Source organism: Cynocephalus volans, chromosome 11, assembly GCF_027409185.1.
Source record: "Cynocephalus volans isolate mCynVol1 chromosome 11, mCynVol1.pri, whole genome shotgun sequence".
Classification (NCBI taxonomy): Eukaryota; Metazoa; Chordata; class Mammalia; order Dermoptera; family Cynocephalidae; genus Cynocephalus; species Cynocephalus volans.
In genome coordinates, this window is record NC_084470.1 from 55,530,167 (window position 1) to 55,549,594 (window position 19,428).

The following is a 19,428-nucleotide window of genomic DNA, read 5'->3' on the forward strand; positions in this document are numbered from 1 at the left end:
AAAGGGAAGAGGTAGTGATGTTACTACATAGCACTCAATCCCAGCAGGCCGAGCAGAATTTCATCCCAGTGGGCAGCTGCAGTTGTCTAAGTCAGTAGTCTCTTCAAAATTGAGCCTTTTAAAATTTTCTCATTGTCTTTCCTTTTCCCTAGGGAGGATAGATAGGTAATAGAGGCACATCATTTAAAAAAAAAAAAACAACAAAATCTATTAGTTTTTTGTGTATCTTTCCAGAGTTTCTAATGCATACAAGTATTAAAACTAATATAGATGGGTATTTTTACTTGTATTTCTTTTGTACACTGTTCTGCACCTTGTCTTTTTCAGTTAATGTATCATGGAAGGCAATTCAATCTTGGTTGAGAGAGAGTTTCCTTATTCTTTTCAGCGTGTTGATTTAACCAGTCTCCTTTGCAAGAGGATCTGCTCCTGTGTATACCCTTGAGCCTATCTCCTTAGATGCCTGGGAGAAAATTTCAAGGGGTATAGACCCCATCTTTGAATAATAGAATTGTAGTATATGCATATTTTCAATCTGATCACAAGTGCCAAGTTGCTTTCCACAGTAGTTGCAGCAGGGTACCACCACTAGTGCATGCTTATTCCTAAAGTTTTCTAATGGCTTTTTAGAGAGACAAGTTCACTGAGGAAATGTTTGTAAAAATATAACTCGTGTAATTTTTCTACATCACAGATAGAGCACCACCCCAGAGTTGCAAAGTATGCTATGGAAAATCATTCCCTCAGGGAAGAGAATAGAAGACTGAGATTGTTAGAGCCTGTGAAGAGAGCCCAAGAAATGGATGCCCAGACCATTGCAACACTAGAAAAAGCTTTCTCTGAAATATCTGGCACAGAGAAAATTGACAAAAGTAAGAAATGATTATTGTACACATGTCTTGCTGTTTTAAAGAGGAATTGTAGTGTCTTGTAGTTAGGGTCTTCATTTTAGCCTCCAGACTTACTGTGCTAGTTTCTTAATGCACATACTTTTAATTTTATATTATAAAAAGGCATTTACCAATCTTTTCTTCTCAAAAATCATAGAGTAGTAAATTATGTAGGCTAATAGTTATAGCAAGGAAATACCCACTACATTTCTCCGTTTTGTTGATAAAAAGATTTATTCAGATATTACTTTTAATTTTTATTAAATGGAATTTTTCTGTTTAAAGTATTTGAAATGAAAAGTGCTTAACGAATTAAACATGAATAAATATAGAGTTGAAATATTTATTAAGTTGGTTAAGGTCTGTACAGTGTAAGAAATGTCAGAGGAGTCAGACTCATGATCCACCCAGCACACTGTTGTCCTGATGTTGTGGTTACCAATGTGTGCACTCTGTTACACTTATTTCCATAATTTTGCTTTTACTTTGTGAAAAGTGGTTTAGTTAGTACTAAATCTAACCTACAGGCTTGGCAGCTGTTGGTGTTAATGCCCTGGGATTTGGTAACAAAGTCTGTGTTTGCCGCATTCCTGGAGTTAGTATTTTCATGGTCTTTTATCATATTCAGTCTTCGCCTTTTGTTTCTTTTTAGGCTGAAATTGAGAAAGTTCTAATCTTTTTATTCTGCATTCATAAAGAAGACTTTTTGTCTCTGCTTTTTAAATTTTCCTTTTTTAAGCCTTCTTCCATTCTGTTATGACTGAATAAAAGTATAAAATTCACAGTTTTTGGGTTATGGAAAGACTAAGGTTTTAGGTGCATAATTAAGATCAGGTTTTCTGTTTTATTTAAACTATATTTCTTATATAGAAATGCTGTGTATTTTGTTGGCCATTTTGGCTTTAGTAGTACCTTGACTTACTATTACCTTTGAAAAACATTGATGACAATTTCTGAACCGCACCACTTTCCAAGCATCCATTATATTATAAACTACATTTACATAATATTTTTCTGTGCTGAAACTCAGTGAACTCTCTTAACTCAGCCTTCTAAGCAATCCCTAAAAATTAATATTTTCTATCTGGTAGATTATACCAAGTTCTTTCAACTTGCTGCCCTTGCTGTTTGTTTCCTTTTCTACATAACTCACTGATTGTTAACATTAGCTGCTAGTACTAACTCCTGCAAGATTCAGCTGTAGATGCTTCTTCATCCAGCATTAGGCATGTTGCCCTTCAGTCATTGTTTGCACTTTCTCCCAATGGGAAAGTTGTTGCCTTAACTATGCCTCTCCATACTGTGACCTCTGTGCTTCTTTTTTTTTTTTTTTTCTTTCTTTTATTCTCGAATCATAATTGATTATACCCATTTTGGGAGTTCAATGTTGACGTATGTTGATCAAATCAATATTGCTAGCATATATATTATTACAAATTGTACTTATTCTTTAGGCCCCTTGTCCAATCTCTCCCCATCCCCTTTTCCCTCCCCCGCCCACCCACCACCACCTCTGATAACCCTAGATTTCTTCTCTCCTTCTGAAAGAGTAATGGATACCTTGTTGATTTGTTGCCTGGATGATCTGTCCGGTGCTGAGAGAGGTGTGTGTTCAGGTCCTCCACTATTATCATTGAGTAGATGTTTCTTTTATCACTCTAGAATGGGCTTTGTGGAGAGAGACATCCTCTTCTTTTCTTTGGTCTTCACTGGTGACTCTCCATCAATGCACTTGAGTGGCTGGCAGGCCATCTGCACGGTGGTTGTGGTATCTAGCTGCTTTTGTGGCAGCCGTGGCTATTGTAGTGGCTGTGGTGAGCTACTCACATGGAAGTGGTGTTTTTGGAATGCTCCTTGCCTGGTTGTGGGAGGAGGGGTCAGTCGCCAACTGCATGCCTCAGGACCTCGGGCACACCCCATGGCAGCAGCAGCATGCCTGGTTGCAGGAGGAGGGGTTGGTCCCTGACTCCATCTGTTTTTACATTCTGCAATGTTGTTGTGGAGCAGTTGGGTGGGAGGAGGAGAGGGGAAGGGGGAAGGAAGTAGGGTGGGAGAAGGAGGAAGGGGGAGTGTGGTTGAGGCCTGTGGTACCCCCTTCATTCTTGCAGGGGAGACCAGGGGGCTTCCAGTGGTGGCTTGGGCATCACTGGGCTGAATGCAGATGTCGAGGGGTGTGGCTGAAGCCCTCAGCCCCCCCACTGCCCGGCCTCAGAGATCAAGGTACTTCCTGTGGTAGCTTGGTGGTTGTCACTGACTGTGTGTGGGTGTTGGGGGGAATGTGTCTGAGGCCCTTGGTCCCCCACTGCCCTGGCTTGGGAGCCCAGGGTATTTCTTGAGGTGGCTCAGTGGTCATCGCTGGACTAGGTGCAGCTGTCAGGAGAGCATGGCCAAGGCCCAAGGCCCCCCACCTTCCCAGCTCAGGGGCCTGGGATAATTTCTGCAGCGGCTTGGTGGTCGTTCCTAGGCTGGTTGTGTGTGTCGGGGCATGGATGAGGCCCCCGGTTCTCCCTACTTCCTGGTTTGGGGGCCCAGGGGCTTCTGGTCCTTCTAGGTTTTGTAGGTGTTCTTTGGTGAAGTGAGACCTTTACTAGTTAATATCAAAGTTTGTCTCTGGTCTGTGGGTATGTTGTCTTTTCTTTCAGTTCTCTGTTGGATTATTTGCTGTTTCTACTACTTAAACTCTGCACTGGAACTAATTTGTTGTCCTTTTACTTCTAAAATGGTGGAACTTCCTGTGGGGACCAGCACTTGAGCCCTGCAGTTGAGCTAAATTGCTTCTTTGCTACTGATTCCCTGGGGAAGGCTTTTTGTACAGCTCAAATTTTAATGGTTGACTTTGTAAGTACTTCCGGTCTCATGAGATCCAGTACAGCTGGGTTGTGTAGAAACTCTGGGCTAGACCTGAGCCTTTTCAGCAAACTGCTCCCCCTGCAGTTCTATATTCCTGACCAGTCTACACAGAGTTGACTTGTGCTGATTGGAGGGCAGATGAGCTGTCCATGCTGTGCCCCAATGTTCCCTTGGTGGGCCTGTCTCCCCCACTGCCTGCACTCCAAACACTTCCCATGGATGGGCTGTGTGCTAGTCCCTTGCGATAACTCACCGACCTCTGAGTGGCTCTTTTTTTCAGTTACTGTGGCGCCTTGCTCCTACGTGGGTCCACGGGAACCCTGTTAGTGGTCTTGCTGGCCTGAGGGCCACCAAGGCCCTCTTCTCCCCTGCCGCCTCCAAGCAATTTCATAGGAAGGGCACAGCAGCAGCTTTTGCCAGCTCTTGCTCTCTGCACTCACCAGCTCCAGCCCTGAACTGGCTGGAATTTGAAATGGTAGGAGCGATCCATCGTGGCTTCTCCTGCTTTCATGAACCTGTAGGTCTCTCCTCCTGTTCCTCTGAGCTCTAGCAGCCCCAGCTTGGCTGTCGTTCCTTTTTAATAGATGTAAATTGGTTGATTTGTGGGAGAGAGTGATGTTGGGGACTGTCTGTTCCGCTGCCTCAACCAGAAGCCCTCTGTGCTTCTTAAACATGACTTCTAAACCTATTTGGGATACTATGTGGCATCCCATGTCTCCTGCTAAGTAATAAACTCTTGTAATTTAGGTCTTACCTTCCAACCCATTTCTCATATTTCATCCTTGTGCCTCAAAATTGATACCTAACCAAAGAACTTAGAAAATGTGTTTTTTTGTTGTTGCTTTTTTGTTTTTTTGGCAACTGCTTGTTAAGCATATCTGAACCTTTGTTCTTAGTGTTTGTTGCAAGGCTGTGCTCTAACTAACTGAGCTAACTAGCCATTTTTGTTTTTCAAAAACTGAGATTGTTTCCTTTTTATCAGCTCAGCAAAGATTTTCTGCTAAAGCTCCAAAAGAACCATGTTCATTTGCAAACACTGAGAGGTTAAAAGCACAACTTCTGCAAATTCAGACAGAGCTGAATAATTCAAAGCAAGAATATGAAGAATTCAAAGAACTAACTAGGTAAAGTATATATACATGCATGCTCACCTATTTTAATGTGCATTTGCTATAGTGTTAATATTGATAATTGGGCATTTATTTTATTTTATTTTATTTACATATTTAGGCAGAGTTTTTATTTATTTATTTATTTATTTTTAAATTTTATTTTGTCAGTATACAATGTGATGGATTATTGTAGCACATTACCTAAACCTCTCTCCCTCCTCCCTCTCCCTCTTCCCTCGCAACAACCTCATATCTGTTTGCTTGCTGTATCAACTTCAAGGAATTGTAATGTTGTGTCTTCTTCCCCCCACAGTTTATTTGTGTATTTATTTATTTTTAGCTTCCACAAATAAGTGAGAACATGTGATATTTCTCTTTCTATGCCTGACTCGTTTCACTTAGTTTCATTTTCTCTAAGTTCCCCCCATGTTGTTGCAAATGGCAGTATTTCATTCTTTTTTATAGCAGAGTAGTATTCCATTGTGTAGATATACCACATTTTCCATATCCTCTCATCTGATGATGGACATTTGGGCTGGTTCCAACTCTTAGCTATTATAAATAATGCTGCAGTGAACATTGGAGAACAGGTATACCTTCAACTTGATGATTTCCATTCCTTTGGGTATATTCCCAGCAGTAGGATAGCTGGGTCATATGGCAGATCTACCTGCAATTGTTTGAGGAACCTCCATACCATTTTCCATAGAGGCTGAACCATTTTGCAGTCTCACCAACAATGTATGAGAGCTCCTTTTTCTCCGCAACCTCGCCAGCATTTATCATTCAGAGTCTTCTGGATATTAGCCATCCTAACTGGGGTGAGATGGTATCTCAGTGTGGTTTTGATTTGCATTTCCCGAATGCTGAGTGATGTTGAGCATTTTTTCATGTGTCTGTTGGCCATTCGTATATCTTTCTTTGAGAAATACCTATTTAGCTCTTTTGCCCATTTTTTAATTGGGTTACTTGTTTTTTTGTTGTAAAGTTGTTTCAGTTCCTTGTATATTCTGGATATTAATCCTTTGTCAGAAGTATATTTTGCAAATATTTTCTCCCACTCTGTTGGTTGTCTTTTAACTCTGTTAATTGTTTCTTTGCTGTGTAGAAGCTTTTTAGTTTGATATAATCCCATTTATTTATTTTTCTTTTGGTTGCCCGTGCTTTTGGGGTCGTATTCATGAAGTCTGTGTCCAGTCCTACTTCCTGAAGTGTTTCTCCTATGTTTTCTTTAAGAAGTTTTATTGTTTTAGGGTGTATATTTAATTCTTTAATCCATTTTGAGTTGATTTTAGCATATGGTGAGAGGTATGGGTCTAGTTTCATTCTCCTGTATATGGATATCCAGTTATCCCAGCACCATTTGCTGAAGAGGCATTTTAAATATTAAACTCTGATACTATCAACTAACTTCTTTTGACATGAAAACAAAGAGCTTGTTTGTAGCTTTTTAATAATATGTTTAATGAGCTAAAAGATACAAATGTTGTAAATAATACTCTCCTGTTGAGATGTCTATTGAACTTGCATAGTAAATTCTTTATCTGGTTACCAAATTTAAGTCATAGGTGTTATGAATTAAATCAAGATTTTTAGAAATCGTAGGTTTGTTAATATTTTTATTAGCTGCACATTGTGTAAAAAAAACAGATAAACTAAATTTGTATTATAACTGAGATTAATCCTATCCTGAAAAATAAAGAAGTGTTTGTTTTAAAAATGACATATGGTATTATCATGGACTATTTGGGCTTTTGAGTTTGAGCTCTACCATTTACTAGCTGAACATCAATCTCTGAGCCATATTTTTACCCAACTGGAAAATGAGGGTAATAATGTCAGAATATCTGACTTAAAGAAATAACTGTAAAGTATAAACTGTAAAATATTCTGTAAATGTTTGACATTATTTATCACCTGAAGTACTCAGTTTTACTATATCTATTAGGAAAAGGCAGCTAGAATTGGAATCAGAGCTTCAGTCTTTGCAAAAAGCAAACCTTAATCTTGAAAAGCTTTTGGAAGCAACAAAAACCTGCAAGCGGCAAGGAGTTTGTCAGCTGAATAAAATTCATTCTGAAACACTTAAGGTGGGTAATCTGAATTAATGCTTCCATCTTAAATCGGTGCTGTCTTATTAATAATGGAGAGAGTCTGCATAGTTTTTCTCCAGAGACAGAATCTCTTACAGGCAGTTAACACCAGAGTCACACAGGTCCTAGTGTTCTGATGGGGTAGGAAAGAATACAGCATTTGGAATCAAATTCTAATCTGCCAGGGTTTCCTAACTTTTGAGCCTCATCTGCCTTTTCTCTGAGTTGTGGATGAAGGTAATTTAATTGCAGGGTTTTTAGAACAGTAAATAAGATAATTGATAAAGTGTAGAGAGAGGATCTTTTTCTGTAAAAAAAGGGCCTGTTTTTCTACGGATTATTTATCTGTTTCTTCTGATTTGTAGGGGTTTTTATGTATTAATCTTTTGTTTGTTATATATATTGCCAATATATTTTGTCATCATGTTGCTTATCTTTTATCTTTGCATTTGATGCTTTTGTTACACAGAAGTTTTTAAATTTTGATGTAGCCAAGTTTATTGATCTTTGTGACTTCTTTTATGCCTTTAATCTTGCTTTTACACTGAGGTGTTCATGCATGTGTTGTTTTATTTTTGAATGATATGAGAAATAGCTTTGGTTCTTTTTGGTTTAATTTTTTTTTAATAACCCATTTTTTCTCACTAATTTGAAATTTCCACACATAAATTATTCTATTTCTGAACTTTGTATTTTTTTCTAATGTTCTATTTGACTATATGTATGCGAATAATGCACAGTTTTATAGACCATAATCTTATTATGTATTTTCATATTGGATGGGGAAGTCTCCCTAATTTGCTCTCTTTTTAATTGTCACTTCTTGCACATTCTTTCTATGAACATAGATATCAATTTCTTGAGTTTTATTTTTAAAGATCATATTAGAATTTTGCTTGGGACTGCATTGAATTGATAGATTTATTTTTACTTGGGCATTACTATGCTGTTTCTCAAGGATACTTTTTTTCTTTCTTTTGATGAATAGAATGTTTTTATCCTTTTTGTTCACAAAATTACTATATATACTGTTCTTTTCATGTATGCTAATGTTGTTTTTCATAATCATTTTTCCTGCAGATTATAACCACACCAACCAAGGCATATCAACTTCATTCTCTACCAGTACCAAAATTAAGCCCTGAAATGGGGAGCTTCAGCTCTATATGCACTCAGAATTCTAGCAGATTAGATAATGATATATCAAGCGAGCCAGTTCCACCTGAGATGAATGAGCAAGCTTTTGAGGCCATTTCTAAAGAGCTTAGAGCAGTGCAGGTAATGTTTAGGAAAAATAAATAGTTGCACATTCATTTAAGTAAATTTACTCTGTCATTTTAACTCCCTATAATTTGCAATGTCTAAACTGCTTAATATTAAAATCATATCTTTTTAAGTGTGGTTGTGTATAGGTCCCTGGCTTGGAAATCACCTCACTCTTGTTCTTTTAATTTGCTTTGCAGTCCTTAGCAAGTCATTCTGCAGAGAGTCTCCATGGGCTTTGGTTCCCTCATTGTAAAATGACTAGTTTGCCACTAGCTTCAAAGAACTGCTTTATATGATACAGTGCTGAAGAAAGTTGAAAGAGTTGAAAGAATCTTATTATAGATCATATTTTAGACAGCTTTTAGTGTGTTTGGAATAACATGTGAGATTTGATTATATCAGAATTTTGGTGGTTTGGTAATTTTTAAAATAAGTTTTTCTACTGTCCAGTAAAACTTGGAGTGGGCCAGACCACCCCAGCTCCCAATAAGTTGCCCAATCCTGGCCATGGAGATCTGAGTAGTGAGGTGACCACTTGCAGCCCTGAGGAAGCTTCTTAGATGTCTCAAGATGGCTTTATGATTTAATCAAGGATTTTAATTTTAATCACTTTTTTCCTTTGTGTTTCAAATTATCCATTTTGACAGACTACAAGTATAATTTTGAAACATGAGAAATCATTAGTATGTAACCTTTGGAAGTAGTTTTCTGGCTCCAAAAAGGCCTTTGATTCCTTTATTCATGTGAGGTTTTGAGTTTGTTTTGTTTTATTTTTTGTTTCTAATGCAGAAGAAATGGTGGAATGTTTGAGAATTTCATTAAAATAATTTTTGATGAATGAAGCTTTTGTGTTGCAGGAACAAATGAATGCTCTTCAAGTACAGTTGGATGAGGAAGAGCATAAAAACCTAAAGCTTCAGCAGCATGTTGACAAACTGGAACATCATTCTGCCCAAATGCAGGAGGTGAGACCAAAACCATGGCATCAGAAAATGTGTGAAACAAATCCTCAACGTAAGAGTATTACAGGAAGAAAATGACTTCACAAAGCTTTAATCAAGGCTTATCTGAGTTGTATTCTCTACTTGGTTACTAAGCATACTGCTCTGATAATGATAATGAGACAGAGACCCATAGTCTGAATTCTGGCCAACTTAGTTGATAGTGCAAATGGATCCCTTGCTGTTTGTTTAGAAGAATGCAAGGTGACAGTCCTCATTATTGAAGTGATCCTTTGTTGATCATCTTCACTGTAGTTTATGGGGACAGCCAATTTTCTTCTGGTAAGAGACCTTAAAACTAGACTTTAAAAATAGAAACAAGTTAATGATTTGGAGTGTGTCTTTATATGCCAGTATTTTTTTTCCAGTGAATTTATCTCTTTTCCAAAGCTTTTCTCATCAGAAAGAACTGATGGGACCAAACAGCAGCAAGAACATCTCTCACAGATGAATATTCTTGAAAAGCAGCTTCGAGACTCTCAAACTAAGAATGACTGTAAGTTTGAACTATTAGGAGCTTTGTAACCTGAAGGAATACCGTAACTTGGTATCTTTTTGGTTATTTAAATAAATGTTGTTCTGTGTTTTTGTTGTGGAATGAACTTGGCAAGAAAGGCTCCAGATGCTCGGAAGGAAGGAGAGTCAGAAGGTTTATTATGCGCGGGACCCAGGTGAACTCTCGTTCTGAAATCCTGGGACCATGGACATGAGTTTGACAGGGTTTTTATAGGCCATAAACTTAGGTTTAACTTATAACTTAGACAAACAGCTGTTGGTTTTAATTTCTTTTCACCCATGTGACTTAGGTGAACAGGCAAAATTAGAAATGCAAGCAGGGCAGGCTAGCAAGATTACAAAACAGAAATGCCTGCAGGCAGTTGATTATTAACTAGGCAGAGTTCTGGGAACCCTGGGAAATAAGCACATTCAGTTACAGAGGCATTTTGCAAGTTAGTCAACTTTAATTTTTTAATTCTCTCATCATTTCCCCCCTTTGATGCTCTTTCTAAATTTCAGAGGGAGCATCACCTACAGACTCTATCTTTTAGTAACATGTAAGAGTATTCTTGGGGTGACAGTACCATTTAAAATTTGATTGACTGTAAATGATCCGAAACAAACCTGACAAGGCAATTTAGAATGCATGCGGCTGTTTCTAGGACTAGAAAGATCATTATCACTGGCCCAGCAAATGGCAAAACCCAGGATAACCAGTTCCATGTGTTTGCCCAAGAAAACCAGGATTGTTCTAATTCCAGACTTTTCTTGGTCAGGCGCTCTTTTAGTTGTTGGATCATGTTTCTCACTATTCCTGACTTGTTGGCATAAAAACAGCATTCTTCATTAAGGAAAAGGCATAGCCCCCCTTTCTCTGCAGTAAGTCAGTCTAATCCTCGCCTATCTTGGAGGACCACTTCTGACAGGTGTCTGCCTGGCCTTGTAATGCTGCCAGGGAGTTGGCCACTTGCTCCATATCTTCAGAGAAATCTTTGGTCATTTTATAATAAGAGGTTGCAGAGTGTGCTATCCCTCTAACCCCTGTTCCAATCCCAGCAGTTATTCCCAAACCAATTAGCAAAGGAATAGTGAGGGGGATTGCTCTTTTTTCTGACATATGTCCCAAGGGGAACAGTGAGAGATTGTTTTCCTGGGACAGTATCTGTCTCAGGGATGGTGGAAGCTAATGTGCAGACTCCTGCCCAGTCTGCAGGGAGATATTGATAGGCAGAACTTCCACACACGAGGAAATTACTGTTCTGTACTTCCGACACCAGGGCTCAGAGTGTTCAGAAGTGGGGATGCTATTGATATTGTTACACTGTTTTTTTGTTAAATAGCCCACCTTTAGGGCCTCTCCTTGGTTCTGAATGCACCATGGAGCCCTGAGTGTCATGATTATGTTTGTAACCCTGTGCTCTTGTGCTGGGTTAAATTGACTTGAGTTTCCCTTTGAGATATTGAAGCCACTTATTGGGATGGCAACATGACGAGGTGTGTTGGGCAGGCAGAGCCAGCAGTCCTTAGCCAAAGCAGGATTAGAGATATTTAGGAGGTGGTGGACAACATCTAATACTTGGTCAATGTCTGATTTATTGTGACTAACATTAGAGTTGTTTCTTAGTATCTGAAGCCTCTGGGTTGAGACTTGATTAGGCCCCTCTTTAATTGGGCTGATTGGATCCTCACGTCTATGTCCGTAATTTTTGCCTTCCCAACAGTTAAGAGTAGCCTTGGAGAGTGCAGGTCCAATAAAGTTTCTGGTTGGGCCCTTGACAGAGCTTTTTCTGTTTCCAGCAAGGGTTTAGGCCAACGACAGTTTGGGTGTACAATTTGGGAGGGGCAAAAAAGGGAGCCAACAATAATAGTTTGACGTGAAATAGCGAATTTGGTCACATTCTTTGTTATTGTTTAAGAAAACCTGTATGGGATATATGCCCTGAAAAGCATCTCATTCGAGTGTCCCACAGGTTTGAGGCATTTGTGGCTGATAGCATGATTCTGTTGGAGGAACACCCTGTCGACCTCTATAAGTACAGTATGAGAGGTGCCCCTTGGAATGCCAGATTGGTAAGGTCAGTAGCAGTAGTAGGCTGAGATTCATTTTTAACCCTTCCTTGCCTGAAAAGGGAGGACGTTTGATTTAAGAAACACACTGCCACCTGAAACTGCCTAATAGGCTTCCTATGACTAATAAGTACAGGAGTGCTAGGCCAACCTTTTCTATATTACTCCAGTCTTTTGGGGTAGTGGACACTAGAAATACAGTAAATACTAAAGCAAGCAGTATAACAAAACCCAGTGGCAAAGGATGGCAAATACTTATCATGTCCTGTGATACAAATTCCTCAGGCTTCGGCCATGTGTGGACCAACCAGCTCCTGGAGTGGCCAGAACAGGGCAATGACAATCACTGGGGGAACACCTCTGGAACCAAACCTTGAGTGGGTTTGAAGGATCAACCTTTGCAGACCAGGAGGTGGTGCCGTCTGGGGAGGCCGCCTGTCTCACTCGCATGTGGTGGATCCAGTCAGCCCTGCAACTTTAACTGCAGTAGGGGTAGTTAGTACAATTATGTATAGCCCCACCCAGGTAGGCTTTAGCGGAGCCTTTTTCCAGTCTTTTACCCATACCATGTCACTGGGCTGAAACTGATGGGCCCAACTCCTTAAGGGGATAGGGGCCTGTTCTAAAACTGTTTTATTTATTTGTTTGAGAGTTTTAGCCAGTGACTGCAGGTATTGTGTCAGTTCCATTTCTCCCAGCTGCTGGGGGTCCCCTTGTAATCTGGCTATGAGCGGGAGTGCTCTTCCATACATAATCTTGAAGGTGGAGTATCCTGTTGGCCCTGTCATGCATTAGACTCGTAACAGGGCTAAGGGAAGCATATCTATCCAAGGGAGCCCTGTTTCCTGGCAAAACTTAACTAATGTGGTCTTCGGGGTCCGGTTCATGTGCTCCACTTTCCCTGAGCTTTGTGGCCTGTATGCTGTGTGAAGTTTCCATTTTATTCCCAGCATTTTGGCCAGTCCTTGGACAACTTCCACAACAAAGGCTGGTCCATTGTCAGACCCTATAGTTAAAGGGAGCCTATATCTTGGAGCCACCTCTTTTAAGAGGGCCTTTATAACCTCTTGGGCTTGTTCGATCCTTGTGGGCAGTGCCTCACTCAATCCAGTGTAGGTGCATATTGTCACCAGCAAGTACTTGTAGCCTTTGCAGGGCTTTACTTCAGTAAAGTTGATTACCAAGTCCTCGAAGGGCAAGGTCCCAACTGGCCATACTCCAGTAGCTGGCTGAGGTCCTCGCTTGGCGTTGTTTGGGATGCAAGTCAGTCATCGTGAGCTGATCTGGGCAAAGAGAGAGGCTAATTTTGGGATGAAGTAGTAGCGACTCAGCGTGGTCTCTAGAGCCATCTTTCCCCAGTGTGTCAGTTTGTGATACTCTAGAACTAGCCAGTGGTTCATCCGTCGATAGTCTGGGAGATACCACCATCCTTTAGGAGTCTTAATCCCACCTTCCCTCTCTGCCCATTGATCTTCTTCTTTTGTATATTTCATCTGCTGTACCATTTCCAGTACCAGCATGATCTTGGCAGTTTCTTCCAGGCTTTTAGAAGATCCATGTTTGGGCAGCTGCTTTCCTGGCTGCCTGATCAGCCAGTCAGTTTCCTTCGCTGATCCTGTCAGTGTCCTTTTGATGGCCTTTACAGTGGATAACTGCCACTCAGGTAGGTTGCCAGACTGCCTCAAGAAGCTGAAGAATTTCTACTTTGTTTTTGATTGTTTTTCCTCCTGCCGTTAGCAGGCCTCTTTCTTTATATAGGGCCCCATGGATATGCAGGGTTGCAAAGGCATATTTTGAGTCAGTATAAATGTTGACTCGCTTCCCTTTTGAGAATCTGAGTGCCCGAATAAGTGCCCATAATTCTGCCCGTTGTGCTGACCAACACTGGAGCAGGGGCTTTGCCTCTATTATTTTTTTATGAGTTGTTACCGCATATCAAGACTTTTGTTGTCTCGCCTTGATGTAGCTGCTCCCATATGTGAACAGTTTCATTTCTGGATTAGTCAAAGGCAGGTCCGTCAAATCAGGTCTGCTGGAGTAGGTTTCACCTATCAGTTCTTCACAATTGTGGTTTGGAGGGCCAGGCGTGGCAGGCAGGAGCGTAGCTGGATTTAGAGTCTGTACTGTCTCAAGTCGCACCTGGGGGTTTTTGCAGAGGAGCCCCTGGTAATGAGTCATTCTGGAGTTAGTCAGCCATTTGTATCTCTGACTGTTCATCAAGGTGGTCACTGCATGTGGGACCTTTACATTTGAGATTTTGTTCCAAAGTAAGTTTGTCTGCTTCCTGGATTAAAGCAACAGTGGCTGCCAGGGCCTGTAGGCAGGGTGGCCAGCCATCTGCCATGGTATCCAGTTGTTTGGACAAGCATGCCACCGATCTCTCCCCAGGCCCTATAGTCTGGGTGAGAACCCCCAAGGCCATATGATCCCTCTCGTGTACAAAGAGATTAAAGTCCCAAGTTATATCCAGAATTCCAAGAGCAGGACCCTGGGTTAGTAGAGTTTTAATTTCCAAGAATGCGTGTTCCTGTTTTGGTCCCATACTAAAGGCTCCTTTTCAGCCCTTTTGATTGCCTCATATGGGGCTTAGCTTTTTCTGAATATCCAGGTATCCAGATTCAACAGAATCTGGCTGCCCCAAGGAACTCTTGAACCTTTCTCTTAGTGTCTGGTCAGGATATGGTGCAAACAGCTTGTTTCCTTTCTATCCCCAGTGAGTGGTGTCCTTCAGAGATGTGGTACCCTAAGTACCTAACTCTCTGTTGGCAAATTTGTATCTTTTCCCGTGACACTTGGTATCCTAAGTCATCAAGCAGACTTAGGAGGGCCCTCGTTACCTTCCAGCAGTTTTCCTGTGTAGGGCTAGCCAGGAGTAATTTAATTTGTACCCTGGAAAGAGGTCTGAAGCTAGCACCTCTCCAAAGAGTGTAGGTGAGTTTTGAACCCTTGAGGCACCCTGGTCCAGGTTAATTGAGTTTTCCTTCCTGTCCGGGGGTTTTCCCATTCAAAGGCAAATAGTGGCTGACTGGCGCCAGTAGGGGGCAGAAGAAGGCATCCTTGAGATCAAGGCAAGTGAACCATTTGGCCTGCATGGGGAGCAAACTCAGGAGCGTGTAGGGATTGGGTACAGTGTGGTGGAGAGTAACAGCCGCCTTGTTCACAGCTCGCAGATCCTGAACTGGACGGTACCCCCTTCCGTTGGGCTTTTTGACTGGTACAAGCGTGTGTTCCAGGGTGACTGACATTCCACCAAGATGCCTGCTTTTAGCAACTGGTGGATGTGCTCCTGAATTCACAGCTGAGCTTCCCATGGGACTGGGTATTGCTTCACTCTGACTGGTGTGGCCCCTGCTTTCAGTTCTATTATTATTGGGGCATGTTTTTTTGCCATACCCAGGGGTCCTAATTTGTCCCAAACAGACGGAAAGTCTTTAAAGAAATAGTTTCATAAGAGTTCCGATGGTCTTGTGTTTGAGCCTTTTTTAGCTTCAGTGTACAAGCGCCATTCTTCTTCTCTAGACACTGTTATAGCCATTATTAGAGTTTCCTGATTACTCGGTTAAATGAGCTGCTTCTTTGGGTGTAAAAGTTGTTTGTGCCCCTAGTTTTCTCAGTAAGTCTCTTCCTAGCAGGGGTACCAGGCAGTCAGGCAAATAAAGGGACTCACAAATCACCCTGTGACCCCTGAGGTGGCAGGTTCAGGCTTTGCAGAATGGCCGATTTACTTGTGTCCCTGTAGCACCAACAATGGTAGTCTTTCACCCTGAGAATGGGGCCACTGGGCTTGTAACTACTGAATGTTCTGCTCCCATGTCCACCAAGAAGGTCATGGGTTGGCCCCCTACCATCATTTGCCTAGGGGCAAGGAACCCAGTCTTTCCTAATCTGAGACTATCCCCGCCAGGCCGATGAGGTCCTGGAGTTCTTGGCTTGCCGGTTCAGGCTCCTTTCTTTTTCTCAGCGTGAGCTTTGTTTTGGGTTGTTGATTGGGACGTTTCCCCCCTTTGGCAGCATTCATTTTTCCAGTGGCCCAGCTGCCTGCAAAAAGTGCATTGATTGGGCTTTAAGGGCATCTGTCCTCCCCAGCAGGAATTCTTCCTTTTCTCCAGTGCAGAGCTTTGATCCAGGTTGAGAGCTGCTGCCAGAAGTCCCGCCTTTTGCCTCAGGCGTTTATCCGCCTCTTTCTGAGTCTCTTGGTCTTGGTTGACAAACACTTTGTTGGTTACTTTTAGGAGCTGTGTTGCATTCATCCCGGCAAAGCCTTCCAGCTTCTGAAGCTTGTGGTGGATGTCGTCACAAGACTGGGCCACAAAGCCTGCATTGGTCATTCACTGATTTTTGGCTGCTTCAGGATCAAATGGTGTGTAGATCCGGAAGGCCTTGCATAGTTTCTCATAGAACTCTGCAGGCGATTCGTCCATTTTCTGGGTCACAATGGTTGTTTTTGACATGTTGGTGGGTTTCCTGGCCCCGGCTCTCAGCTGTTAGAGAAGGAAAAGCTAAAAAATAAAACCATATATCAGTGGAGTTGGTTTCTCCTTTCTTCCTCATTGTAGTCCCAATCCAGAGCGGCGTCTGGTGCAGCGTCTCTGACCCAGGCCTCGGGGTCCAGCACGGCTGTGGGTGCTTGTTGTTGCAACCATTGCCTGGCTCCTGTCGGGATGCGTCATCTTTCTTCTATGCTGAGGACAGTTAGGAGTAGCTGACGGCAGTCTTTCCAGGTAGGCTGGTGAGTGAGGAAAATCAACTCCAGAAGGCTGATCAGAGCCTGGGGTTTTTCTGAATATGATGGAGTATAATGTTTCCAATTCAAAAGGTTTGTGGTTGTAAAAGGTTGGTAGTAGAAGAGGCACCCTGGCTGTACAGTGCCATCTGGATTGATTTGTTGTGGGCCTTGGGTCTCCTGTAGGGGCATCTGGAGGACCAAAACCTGTTGGGCTGAGCAGAGTCACGTCTGCACTGGTTCGAGACTCTTTGGACTTTCTGGACTCTCTGGTGGCAATGCTGGTAGTGCTGTCAGGACCAAAACCAGGGGGCTGTCTGGCAAGGGATGCCTAGGGCCGTGTGCCCCTGAAGGAGCAGGATATGGTGGTGGCATGAGTTCTTCTGGGCTCCCCTGATATATAGGTTTTACTTTTTAGCTTTTCTTGTTCTCATTCTGGCTTTTGTGCCACTTGTACAATGAGGACCTTACTCTTTCTCTTATGAACGCAGAATCGGATGCAAGGTGGTAGAGTCATAGGTACAGTCAGCCAGGAATCTATGTATGGAAACTGGTCTGGGTGCCCTGATTCTCCAGTAATAATCTCATAAACCATACAGACCTTCTGGAGACTCAGCGTCCCTTCTGAGGGCCATCCTACACCAAAACCGGGCCATTCTACTTCACACAGGGTCTGGAGCTTTCCAGAGGTCATTTTAACTTCATATGTCCTAAATACCCCTTCAGAAAGTTTCTCAGCATACATTCAAGGATGATAGGCTTTGACTGACTTGCTCCCATTGTTTTTAGATTTCTTCCCTTTCTTATAACCCAAATACTGATGATGCCTCCACTCGTGGAAGCAGTGTAACTCCCACTTAACGTGGGATTTGGGACCTTCGAGGAGGGCCCAGATTGCAAGGTCTTGCAAAGCAGGGGGCCCCTGTGTTTGGTTTAGGTGGTCTAGGGCAGCACCGAGTCTCACTGCCCCCTTTGCCCAGTCCTCCTTGTAGCCACTGCTAATTTAATAAGAATGGGGAATGGCGGGCTCGTGACAGAGCAGGTATACCCAGAAAAGGTCTGTGAGGTACCCTTTAAACCATTTTCTAGAGATTCCCCCTTGGCTTAAGTCCTCTGTGGCTTCTGTTAAGTCTTGGCATACAGGGTAGTCCCTCAGTTGGCAACAAAAGACTGAAAGGAGGGACTTAGTGTTGGTGGGCAGGAGGGCCACGCTGATCACTTCAAAAGATTTATGGCCCAAGGCTCAGAGACAGAACTCCCTTTTAGACGTTAACCATCAGGTCTCTAGTCACGTGTACCATCCACCCAATCCCACCCTGTGTTGGTGGTGTGTGGCGAACAAGGGAGAGGTGTCCCCCTTCTCCCAAAGGAGAAGAAGACCACACAGGTGTCCAGCTGGCTGTACTCCTTGCGGAGGCCATTGGGCCCACTCAGACACCGCATTTATCACTTGGTGCCACAGATATTTCACATTCACTCACACGCTCACACAGAAGTTAAGGTACCTTTCCCTCCCCCAATCCTGACTTAGTTTACCCAGATGGACATCCAGAACAGAGAGGAGTCTCATGACAAGACCCCGAACCAGATGGACCTTAACAAGTTCCCACGCAGAACTTCAGCCTGAAGTCCCTTACCCAGATGGACGTCCCCAGCCGGGCCCTTGAAGGGACCCTTTTGGGAGGTGATCAAGCTCCCCTTCCACCCAGAGGCAGGCCTGAACTGCACTAAAGGATTGGGGGGACCTGCCTGTCCTGGAGGCTGTACAGGTCTGATTGGTCCTTCCCTCCATGGAGCCTGGCTGGACAGGCAGCCTTCTGGATCAGCAAGGTCCTACTTTCCAAAGTTCCAGCAAGCTGGCCAGGCGGTGCCTCCTTAGTTCCCAGGGCCCCGCTGATCCTCCAGGCAGCCCTGCACAGGCTGGCAGCTCAAGGGGCTGGTCTGTTCATTTCTTGTCCAATTCGCTTCCTGGCCAATGTACCAGAAATATTGTGGAACAAACTTGGCAAGAAAGACTCCAGACGCTCGGAAGGTAGGAGAGTCAGAAGGTTTATTATGCACGGGAGCCAGGTGAACTCTCGTTCTGAAATCTTGGGACCATGAACATGAGTTTGACAGGGTTTTTATAGGCCATAAACTTAGGTTTAACTTATATCTTAGACAAACAGCTGTTGGTTTTAATTTCTTTTCACCCATGTGACTTAGGTGAACAGGCAAAATTAGAAATGCAAGCAGGGCAGGCTTGCCAGATTACAAAAGCAGAAATGCCTACAGGCAGTTGATTATTAACTAGGCAGAGTTCTGGGGGCCCTGGGAGATAAGCACATTTAGTTACAGAGGCATTTTACACGTTAGTCAAAATTTTAATTTTTGAATTCTCTCATCATTTTCGGTTGGTTGTTTTGTTTGTTATTAAACAACCAGACTCAAGATTGCATGGCAGTAGTAAGTAACAGTAATGGATCGTAAAAGGTAATTTTCTCCAGGATTGTCCACAAATGATACTTGAATTCATAAGGTGAATGTTTTAATATTGAGAAATAAAGTATAAATTATATACTTGCTCGTATTTGTACATGTGGTAGTATCATTTAATTCTGTTTTTTCAGTTTATTTCTCCCTTCATCGAAGTATTTGCAGTAGTTTGTAATAAAGCTAAAACAAAAAAAGACAGCCATTCTATTTTCTTTGATCTAAAAAGTTATCTAATTTGATTTCCAATGGAGTTTCTTCGAAGACGAGAAGTGTTTAACCCATGTTGGAAAGTTCTGGTACATTTGCAAGGGATTTTTAATAACTAAGATAGGTCACTTACAATATGTTAAGTCTCTTATTTTATTTTACTTTTTTTTATATTAAGAATTTTGATGCACATTCTACAGGAGAATTTTAGAAGAGTCAAGTGACCTACAAGTCAGGGACAGATCT

General features: G+C 42.2%; 1 protein-coding gene across 1 annotated transcript in view; it reads left to right on the forward strand.

The window, feature by feature from the left end:
- The window catches only part of KIF15 (kinesin family member 15), a 66,264-nt gene that overhangs the window by 26,508 nt on the left and 20,328 nt on the right, over positions 1-19,428 (forward strand). The window contains 6 exon segments of the mRNA XM_063113384.1: positions 695-872; positions 4,723-4,864; positions 6,801-6,942; positions 8,026-8,223; positions 9,069-9,176; positions 9,603-9,708. Of these exon segments, the coding sequence (XP_062969454.1) occupies positions 695-872; positions 4,723-4,864; positions 6,801-6,942; positions 8,026-8,223; positions 9,069-9,176; positions 9,603-9,708 (874 nt within the window).